The sequence below is a fragment of the Octodon degus genome, unplaced genomic scaffold, assembly GCF_000260255.1.
Source record: "Octodon degus isolate 3935 unplaced genomic scaffold, OctDeg1.0 scaffold00002, whole genome shotgun sequence".
Taxonomy (NCBI): Eukaryota; Metazoa; Chordata; class Mammalia; order Rodentia; family Octodontidae; genus Octodon; species Octodon degus.
In genome coordinates, this window is record NW_004524578.1 from 34,977,637 (window position 1) to 34,988,559 (window position 10,923).

The 10,923-nt window shown below is 40.0% G+C and overlaps 1 protein-coding gene across 1 annotated transcript in view; it reads left to right on the plus strand.

Moving 5' to 3' along the window:
- Positions 1–10,923, plus strand: part of CUNH5orf42 (chromosome unknown C5orf42 homolog) — a 137,035-nt gene that overhangs the window by 100,687 nt on the left and 25,425 nt on the right. The window contains exons 40-41 of the mRNA XM_023712733.1: positions 2,346–2,433; positions 5,806–5,970. Coding sequence (XP_023568501.1) covers positions 2,346–2,433; positions 5,806–5,970 — 253 coding nt within the window. The remainder of the gene's footprint in view (positions 1–2,345; positions 2,434–5,805; positions 5,971–10,923) is intronic.

Consider the following 10,923-nt stretch of genomic DNA (forward strand, 5'->3'; position numbering starts at 1 on the left):
ACACACACACACACACACACACACACAAATAAATAAAATAAATTTTTTTAAAAATAAGCATTACAAAGGGTTCTTATGCTGCTGTCTGTGGAAATAAGTCCAGGATCCTAAATACCTAGTACCCAGGGCAAAAATAGCAGTGTACATGAGCTTTAGCTGTAGGAATGGAGAGAAAGCTACAACAGGATGTAGGGACTGACAAGCTACACACAGTAAGGAAGAGAGCCAAGATTCGCAGAGTGCTCAGATTCCAGCCTGAGAGAATGGCGGAACCAGTTTCAAACTGAAGAAGAGGAAGAGGAAGAGGTATGTTCATGAGGGCCTGTGGTAGGGGCAGGAAGCACTGTGATTTCCATCAGGACACCTTAAACCTGAGGTGCTGTGAGATTAGCCAACAACTCAGTAGTGTTTCTGGAGCCAGGGAGCTAGATCTGGGCTGGAGGTGCTGATTTTGGAGTCCTCGTTCACGAGGAAGTGCAGATGGTGATGGAGAGAGCACATGGAGTGAGAAACGGAAGGCAAAGAAGTGCTGTCTTTGAGGACGAGAACCCGGCAGCAAAGCTTGAGAAGGAACATTTTGTGAGAAACTCGGAAGAAAGCTGGCCGAGGGGCAGCATCAAGATGAATCTGCAGTCGGTCTGGATGGCTCTGCACCTGCTGGGCAGTGTGCGCATCCTGGTCGCCAAGTTTGCCCTTTTAGAATATTCTTATTGACTCCTGAATCTCTGCTGGAGGCAGGCGAAAGTGTGGCGTTCTAGAAATGTTAGCATAAATTCTGAAAGGGCTTTCATTAGCCCAAGCCTTTAGATGGTAGAGACTGTCTTCTGCTGCTCATAGCAGACCTTTGAAAAATGTGTGTTTAATGGGTTGCATTGGTTCACCTGTTGCATTTGGTGGGTTGCTGGTTTGCTTGAGTCTTAAGCACATGAGATAAATTTTTGTTTTTATTTTTAATTTCTTACTAGTAGTGTACATGTTTGCAGAATATAATGATTACATGCCTTGTGAAGAGTTGGTATACTACATGTATATAACAATTTTAATTATTTTTTTGGATTCTGGCAGTGATAAAATAAATTCACATATTAAAGATTTGCAACCAGAAGTTATTAATAATTTTAGGGTCGGGGAGATAGCTCAGCAGCATAAGCGCCTACCTACCAAGGATAAGGTCCCAAGTTCTATGCCCAGTACAGTAAAAAAAAAAAAAAAAATACATGGGCTAGTGAGATGGCCCATTGGTCTAAAGCACCTATTTAGAACAAGCTTAGCAAAGCACAATGGGACCGCGGTTCAATCCCCCAGCACCACATGCCAGCCAGCCCCGCCCCCTGGTGGGCTGAGCTGGCCACACACACACACACACACACACACAAATAAATAAAAAACATAACAATTTTAGCCAACTTTATAGATAGTTTCAAAGAATTTTAAAGACATTTGCTCAGAGTCTGTAGTATTTAGTCTCCCAGGATGATTATTTGAAGGAAATATCTTTCATCGAAGGACAGGTTTGGTCTGTTTGCATGAGATGAGCTGCACTTATTATAATGCCTATATCAGCACAAACGTTTTGACGTGCATATTTAAAAGGAGCTTGTCGGCCTGGAGGCAGAGGAACGCTGTGAGGAAGCGCTGAGCAGCAGCCTAGAAGGCCTGGGTTCAAAGCCGTATTCTGTCAGAAAGAAGGCCACTAAGACTCACTGGTCTTCCTTCCCTCATATCTAAATGAAAAGTTTTGTCTGGAGATAGTTAAGGTTTTATTTCAAAATTACATAATGCTGTTCCCAAAATCCCTAAGAATATTAAATTAGTTAGGCTCCAAGGCCAGGTATAGTGGTGCACGCCTGTAATCTCAGCACTTGGGAGGCTGAGACGGGAGGATCACTGCCAATTTGAGGCCAGCCTGGGCTACATAGCAAGTTCAAGGTGAGCCAGGATTATAGCAAGACCCTGTCTCAAGAGAAAGGGGAGGCCAGAAGCTCAGCGGATTAAAGCACCTGCTTAGGCAGGCGCAGGGACCGGGGTTCAATCTCCCCCACCCCCCGGTATGCCGATATGCCATGACAGCCCCAACCCCGGGGCACATTGAGATGGAGATTGAGACTGGGTGTGGTGGTGTGCACCTGTAATCTCAGTGCTTGGGAGGCTGAAAACAGAAGAATCACTTTGAATCTATCTGTATAGTGAGACCCTATAGACCCAGTGCTAAATACAAAAGGGGGGGAGACAAAAATAATGTTCTCCTCTTTATCAGTCCCTAACATTTAGCTCGTGTTGGACTTAATCCCATTCAAGTATAATATAAAGTAGTTGTTTCACTGTGTGTCTTTTTTTCAAAACAGGTTGGTGAGGTGGAGCACATTGAATTGTCTTCTGGCCGAGAATTTGAAAAGGCATTAGCTTCAAAACCTCTTAGCATTTCGGAAGAAGGTTGGTGGGGTTGTGGGGCCAAAGCCTGGCTTTGCTTAACCTGAAGGAATAGGAATTACTTTTTGGAGTGCCAGCAGTAGAATCATTTTCATAGAGGAGCTGAAGCTACCAGCTTTGCTGTTCTGAGGTTAAATTTGGTGGTTTTGCTTATTTGTTTTGTGGGGTTGTTTTGAGGGGGGGAGGCAGGAACCAAATACAGGGCTTTATGGGAAGTATGCACTTCAGTCCCTTCCCTCAGAATTATTTTTGTAATAATGCAATTAGCTCCTACTCAAGGCCATTTTGACTGTTTTCTTTTTTTGCTTTTTGTCTGAATGGCCAATAAACTCCTGGCTTTTATACCAGAATGGTACAAAGTGGCCTAGATCTCAATTTATGAGTTTTGAGCCACTGAGTACAGGTTGCTGGTACTTAAGGTTCAAATTAAACAGCCAAGCAGTGGTGGGCTATTTCGTTTTTCTTGAAAGACTGAAATTAGGGTACTTATGTTTTCATATTTTCCTGTATTTATAGCTGTTTATACAGTACTTGCATTTCTAATTTTTTTTGTTTGTTATTCCTGCCATTTTGGGGAGGTTAATTTGTTGACTTTTTCCTAACTCCATTCTTTCTTATTAACTATGTACATTCAAGATTATACAAGTTCCTGCATGGGCCCAGCCACAGATATTGATTGACATGTTATTTGGTGTCTTTAGGGCTAGTTTTATTATGTGGAATTGGGCTGTTTTTTTCATGATTGATTTCCATTTTTCATGTAATTAGATGAGTTATGTGATAATACTAGATTTTAGATATTTGATAACATATGCTTTGTGAGCTGGGTGTAGTGACACACACTTATAATCCCAGCCTTGGGAGGCTGAAGCAGGAGTCCAGCCTGGGCAACTTAGTGAGACCCTGTCTCAAAATAAAAAGTGAAAAGGGATATGGATGCAGTTAAATGGTGTAGTGCTCTTGGGTGTAATTCCTAGTGGCTAAAAAAATTCCTTTGTGGCCTAATATATGGAATTAGTTTTTATAAATAAGTACTTTCTATTGGGTATGTGTGTATGTATGTGTATATGCATTTCATGTTCTTTAAATAACTAGACAAGATCATGCTTGAACTATCAAGCATAATCAGTGTTCAATTCTTACGTTTACTGCCATATTTGTACTAATCTTTTGCTCTTGTTTCTTGTTTTCTTTTTCTTTATTTTTTTCCCCACTTTTGGCCTTTTATTGACTGCATTTTCTACATTGGCCTTTTCTCTGTTAATTCAGAAAATGCACATTTAATGATTAAAACTTGCTCTTAAATTTCCAGCATTCATAGCTGAATTAAAATTTAAGGTAAAAAAGCCACTCAGGAGGCTTAGCAAGAGAATCACTTTGAGTTTAAGGCCATCCTGAGGTACGTAAGAGTTGGAGGCCAGCCTGAAGTATAGACAAAGATCCTGTCTCAAAATTAAAAAAAAAAAAAAAAAAACCCTAAAAGTAAAGGTGAATATATCTACCTCCCAATAATGACTTTAACCTGAATTTATTACTTTTATCTTCTCTAATACTGTTTTTTAAAAAATATATTAGATCTACCCTGTTGTGGCCCTCTCATTTACTCTTCCTTATTTTTTATTTTATTTATTTATTTATTTATTTATTTATTTATTTATTTATTTATTTTTGTGGAACTGGGGATTGAACTCAGGCCCCTGAGCTTGCCAGGGAAGCGCTTCTTCCTCTGAGCCATCTCCCCGACCCCCTTATTTTTTATTAAGTACATACTGGTTTGGGTTCCTGGATAGGTTCATCAGTTGCTTTGCTCATAGTGACTTCTGTCAAGCATTTTTAATTGGAATAATGTGACATTTTCTGTTTTCTGCTTTGCCAGCAGTTGTTTCTTATGCAACCACTTTTAAGGACTGAGATTCCTTCTCCTTTCCAAGTTCTTCACTTTTATCTGTGAATGATCAGTTTTACCAATCTTTGCAAATACCTTTAATTTTACTATTATTTTTTAGTCGTAGCTTGTAGAGTATAAAATTCTAGGGTTCTAAGTCAAGAATTGCCTTTAGCATTTTAAAGATATTATTGCATTATCTACTGACATCTCTAATCACTTCTGCTGACACAACTTCCACTGCCTGTGTGCTGTAGTCTAATTGTTGTTCTTTTATTCCTTTTTTTAATCATTTACTTATTTATTTGGTACCGGCTCACAGTAAGCAGCTCGGACTCGTAGTGATCCTCCTGTTTTCAGCCTCCACAGCGCTGGGATTACAAGCGTGAGCTGCTACAGCCAGCTTCGGCGACCCAGTGTGGGGCTGGCAAGGCATGCGGTGCCAGGAGTCAAACCTGGGTCTTACCGTTGTCAGGCAGGCGCTGTGACTGCTGAGCTGTCTCCCTGGCCCTGTTCTTTTATTTCTGCTTAAAATTTTCTGGTTTTGCTTCTTAGATACAGTGTGTCTAGGTGTGTATTCCTTTTTATTTATCTTCTCCTAAAGTAAAGACTATTTTCAGTGTGACGGCTTTGGGGGGCTTCATGCGTTATCTTTTGGACTATTGCTTCTACCCCACTCCAAAAACATCATTTGAGGTATGTTGGACCTACTTGCTCCTATTTCTTTTAATCAGTTTTTCATAATTTCTTCCTCTTTATCTCAATTATCTGTTCATGGTAATTTCTTCAGATAGTTTACTAATTATTTTTTTGCTGCCATATCTTATTTGCTATCTATTCATTATGATTTTAAATTTGGTGACTATGTTTTTGGTATCTAGAAGTTCTTTCCTTTTCAAACCTGTCTTGTTTTTACATTATTATTTTTTAAGAGAAATTTTAAAAATAGATAAAACATTAGAAATTATACATAATTTCAAAAACAAGATGATAGGAATTCAACAGGTTTTTTTTTTTAATTATTGTTTCTATGCTTTTTTTTTTTTTTTTTTGGTGGTACCAGAGATCGAACTCAGGACCTTGTGCTTGCCAGGCAGGAGCTTATGCTGCCCAGCTGTTTCCCCAGCGCCCATTTCAAATTTTAGAACAAATTAGTTCACTATACTATAGAAAACTCAGAAAAATATGTTGCAAACTCCTTTTGTTCTTTTTTAAATTATTGTTTATTTGTTTATTGAGATGGGGGTCTCACTAACCAGTTTAGGCTGGCCTTGAACTCCAGCCCAGGCTGGCCTCAGACTTGTTTAGATCCTCCCACCTCAGCCTCCCAAAGAGTGCTGGGATTATAGGCGTGCCCCGCCCCGCCCCGCCCAGCATTGTTACAGACTTATAATATGTTTGTGTTGCCATGTGATAACATGAGCAGTTGTTACAGTGTTTTCATGATTATTTTCACTGTTTTCTTTCCATTGTGATGTGCTCTGGATTAGTGCATTTCCTGAGTCATATGGAGGAGGAAGATCAAAGTGACAAAGAGAAGATGTCAGAAGCTGAATTTTCAGTAACAGAAAATCATTCTAGTCAGAAAACTTATGTGTTCCCTTCTGCCGATTCAGCTGTCAGCCTTTCCAGTGACCAGAATATTACTTTGACTGGTATTGTTCTTCAGATTGTTTTGTATATGCACACTCTTATTTTCCATTATTATTTTGCTGAACTATATCCCCTGAGAATATATTAATGGTTTGTGAAGTTATTTTGTAATACTTATTCCAGGGGAAGGAAAATTAAAACTTGGCTCACTCACAAGAATTTTATAAAATATACTTCAGCCATGCATTATATATCTGTGTAACATATTAATGCTAAATATATAGCAACTGGAATTATAGTGTTTGATTTTTACAAAACTTGAGACATTTAAACACTGACAATTATCAGAACTTTGAATTTTAACTTGAAAACAAAATATAGATTTACTGAGTCTCAATCATATGTGAGGCATCAACTGTTTTGTTTGTGTAGACCCTTGCTTAATCCTGATCAATGTAGAAAATCAGTTATTAACTCTGTTTATAGCTGAGAGTATTGAAACTTAGGTTTAGTTGGAAGTGGCATTAAAAGTAGCTTGCTTTTTTTTTTTTTTTTTTTGCAGAATCAGGGATTGAACTCAGGCCCTTGTGCTTGCCAGGGAAGCGCTTATTCTACTGAGCCATCTCCCTGGCCCAAAACTAGCATTCTTATAGCTCAGTGGACTAAGCGCTTGCTTAGGCAAGTGCAGGGGCCACCCTGGCACCACATGCCATGCCAGCCCTGCCCACCAGGCATGCTGAGCGGGTGATGGAGTCCGGGCGTGGTAATCCCAGCACAGGAAGCTGAAAACAGGAGGCTCACTGTGAGTCTGAGCTGCATAGTGAGACACTGCACAAAAAGAAAGAAAAAAAGCATTCTTTACTCCTAATGAATATGGGTTTGTAATATGAATAATAGGTACAGTGTTTTTCTTGACTCAAAAAAGTAGATAAAATATTTTCTGTGAGTCAGTGTATGAGTACAAACTTAGAAAAAAATCATATTTTTATAAAGATATTTAGATCATCTAATGGGTGTTTTCTCCAAAGTTGGCAACTTAGAAAAATGTGTTGTCTTTTTGCTGTAATGACCAAAAATAGCTTAGATTTTCCTCTTTTGCAGTTAACTTCCATTTTTTGGTGCATTTCTTCGAATATTCTTAGTGCCAAATAATTTATTCACTGAGGATATATTTAATGTTTGGTAGCAGCCGTAGTATACCCAGAGCTCTGCTGATACATGATAAGTAGCCAGGCTGTCAGTGTTTAGAATTAGAGGTAAGGAATCAGAGCTTTCAAGGAATTAAATTGATGGTTATATTTAATTGTCTGCATAGGCAGTCATAAAAGAGTTCCCAAAGTGGCTTGAAAATGAAGTAATAAGAGACCTTCCTTATGCAACTACCTTTAAAGGTATTCTATACAGTACTGCTTTAATGCAAGAACAATGTTTTTTTAAATGTATTTGGTACAGGTCTGCAGGGTCTCACTACATAGATGGGACTCATAATGATTCTCCCCTTTTCAGCCTCCCAAGCGCTAGGATTACGGGAATGCATCACCACACCAGTCTCAGTTGCCATCTCAGTGTGCCCCAGGAGCAGGGCCAGCACAGCACTCCAGGGATCGAACCCCAGCTGCTGAGTTCTGCCTAATCAGGCACTTTAGTCTGCTGAGTTATTCGGCTGACCCTATGAGAATACTGTTTATTACTGATCACATTTTTAGTTGACTAGTCTGTACTCATCATTGTCATTTTTGTTTCAGGAGTTGAGGCTTTGGTTTCTTTTTCTTTTGTTTTTCTTTCTTTTCTTTTTTTTTTGAGATAGAATGGAATTCAATGCTGGAATTACAGACTCAGCTAGAGGCTCTTCTTAACAATGATATGGCTAGGTATAGTAGCACACACCTGTAATCCTAGTACTCAGGAGGCTGAAGCAGGAGGTTTGCAGAATAAGGCCAACTTGGACTACACAGTGAGTTTATGTATTTATTTATTTATTTTTTGGTGGGAGGGTCTACAGGATGTTCAGGGTCTCACTACTAGATCGGACTTGTAGTGATTCTCCTGTTTACAGCCTCCCAAGTGCTGGGATTGTAGGCATCCCCACCATGCCCAGTCTCAATCACTGTCTCAGCACACCTGGATATAGAACCCCCGGCCCCAGCAGGCACTTTAATCCGCTGAACTATTTGGCCAGCCCTTACATAGTGATTTTAAAGATAGTGTGAACTGTTGTAACTCAAAAATGAGGCAGGCTCCAAAAGAAAGAAGCGCTGTATTTTAGCTGGTACCCAGCGGCAACCACCCGGGCAAGACGCTGAGGTGCATGCCGGGAGGATGAGGGGAGTGGGTATTTAAGCCAATAGACTGCAAAGGAGTGATGTCAACGATTCAACTAGGGGCTACAGTTGAAAAATTACCTGTTTTTAATGAACAATAACAGGTGCACTGGTGGGTACAGTTTGTATCTAGGAACAAGGGCAAGAACAGGACATGGGGCCAGAACTAGATTCAGGTGTGCACAAAGGACAGCGTGAGAAAGGCCCAACTGCAGGTTCTCAAGGAGAGAACGGGGCACAGTGGAAAGTTAAAGCATTTAGGATGGTGCGTACAGAACAAGATGGCAGTGCATATGTCAGGTTTTAACATGAACTATATAATGAAACCTTGTCTGAGAAAAAGAAAACATGTAAGACAGTTTATCTTTAAACATGAAGTTGTTCATTTGAACTGCACTTGTTACCAGAATTCTGCAAAAAGATGTTTTCTTTTAAGAGTAGTGATTGAGGGGCTGGAGAGATCGCTCAGTAGAGTAAGCGCTTGCCTGGCAAGCACAAGGCCTTGAGTTCAATCCCCAGTTCCACAAGAAAATAAATTAAAAAAAAGTAGTGATTGAGGGCCAGCCATAGAACTCAGTGGATTAAAGCACCTACAAGCAGGCACCTGGGGCACGCTGAGACAGCAATTGAGACTGGGCGTGGTGGCACTTGCCTGTAATTCCAGCACTTGGGAGGCTGCAAACGGGAGAATCACTATGAGTCTGATCTAGTAGTGAGACCTTGAACAACCTGTAGACCATTCCCTAAAAATACAAAAAAAGAAAGTAGTAATTGAATTAAAACTTGGCTAGTTTTGACAAGGTTTGTCCATGCTGTGGCTACTGTTGCCATGAGAGAAACTTGTTGCTCACTTACATTCATGACTAAAACTTCAGTGTTTGACCTGAGAGCTCATGTCTGAGCTTAATCTCACCCATTTTGCTCATCAGTCTAAACAGTGCTAGAAGAGAATCCTTCAAGCTCCCGTCATGAATTGTATCTTACTATTGGACTCTCCCTTAGAAGTATCTTGTTCTCTATAGCAAAATTAAAAAGTTATATTATTGCAGTTACTATAATCTTAGATTTATGTGAAGTATTTCCCTCATAGTTAAATTTAATTGCTGAAAAAAACCTATCTTCATCAATAAAAAAAATAATAATAATAAATAAATTTAATTGCTGATAGCCAGCCTGGTGGCACATGCCTGTAATCCCAGCACTTAGAAGGCTAAGGCAGGAGGCTTTTGGCGAAGTCAAGACCAGCCTGGGCTACAAAGCGAGCTCAAGGGCAGCCTGAGCTGCATAGTGAGAGCCTGTCTCAAAAAGACTTAAGAATAAAAAAAAATTCTCAGAATTTAAGAACCAAAATTTAAAAAAACCTTGTGAATAAATAGAAAAATAGTTGCTTATTAAAGAAAAATTATTTCATATTGAAAACATGTGGATATATGTCTTAAGATCAAGTTTAGTTTATCAGTGTTTTCTTTCTTTCTTTTTTTTTTTTTTCAGAACCAGGGATTGAACTCAGGCCCTTGCACTTGCCAGGGAAGCTTATTCCACTGAGCTGTCTCCCCGGCCCCTTAATTTATCTTAGTTTAGTAAAATCTTAAAATTTTTTGAGATGAAATTTCAGAATGTGGGCTGGCCAAATAGCTCAGCGGATTAAAGTGCCTGCTTAGGAAGATGCAGGGGCTGGTAGTTCAATACCCAGGCCTGCCATGTTGGCCCTGCCCCCAGGGCACACTGAGACTGAGATTGAGACTGGGTATGGTGGGACTTGCCTATAATCCCAGCACTTGGGAAGTTGTAAACGTGAGGATCACTATGAGTCTGAGGATCACTATGCAGTGAGACCCTGTACACTCTGTACATCCTGTCCTAAATACAAAAAGAACAAAATTTCAGAATGCTTTCCTTATATCAATTTTGCTTTCAGAGTTAAACATATGTACAATTTTATTGTTTTACTTTATTTATTTATTTATTTTTTTGGCGGAACCGGGGATTGAACTCAGATCCTTGCGTTTGCCGGTCAAGCGCTTATCCTACTGAGCCATCTCCCCGGCCCCTATTGTTTTACTTTAAAGGTATATAGTTCATAGTGGATCCTATTCTTCAAGTAAATTGCTTCTTGGGTTTAAATTAGATATTTTTCACAATGTATTATTTTTAAATCACCAGAGTTTACTATTTTGCTTATAAGTAAGTTGCACTTTTATACTCTTAACTCTCGTAGTTACTTTTCATGTTGAGATAAAATAAGCAGGAGGATGGCAGACAAGCATTGCAAAGGAGACACCGTCCATGGCGGAGCAGGAGGGAGCCACCAAGCAGCCAGCAGCCACCTGAGGCTCACCTTTCTCTTTTACTCCATCCGGGCTACAAAGCTTTTGGGTGGCCCCACCACACCCAGAGTGGGGCTTCTGTTATCCAACCCCCAAACTATGATAAACGAGTTAGTAGATGAAATCAGTACCCCCATGCTCTTAATTCCTGTATCACACCCTTAATCCACATTCATATAACCTAGATCCAGCCACTTCTGAAAAGCCCCAGCTGTGACCACATGGGGCTTTCGGAGACATCTCCATGTAAGCCGAGACACTTTTTTGACATTGGGAATCAACCTCTGGACCTGATGCCTGCCAGGCAGGCACTGTGCTACTGAGCTGCATCCCCAGTTTAACACTATCTTCTAAGCAAAGAACTGTG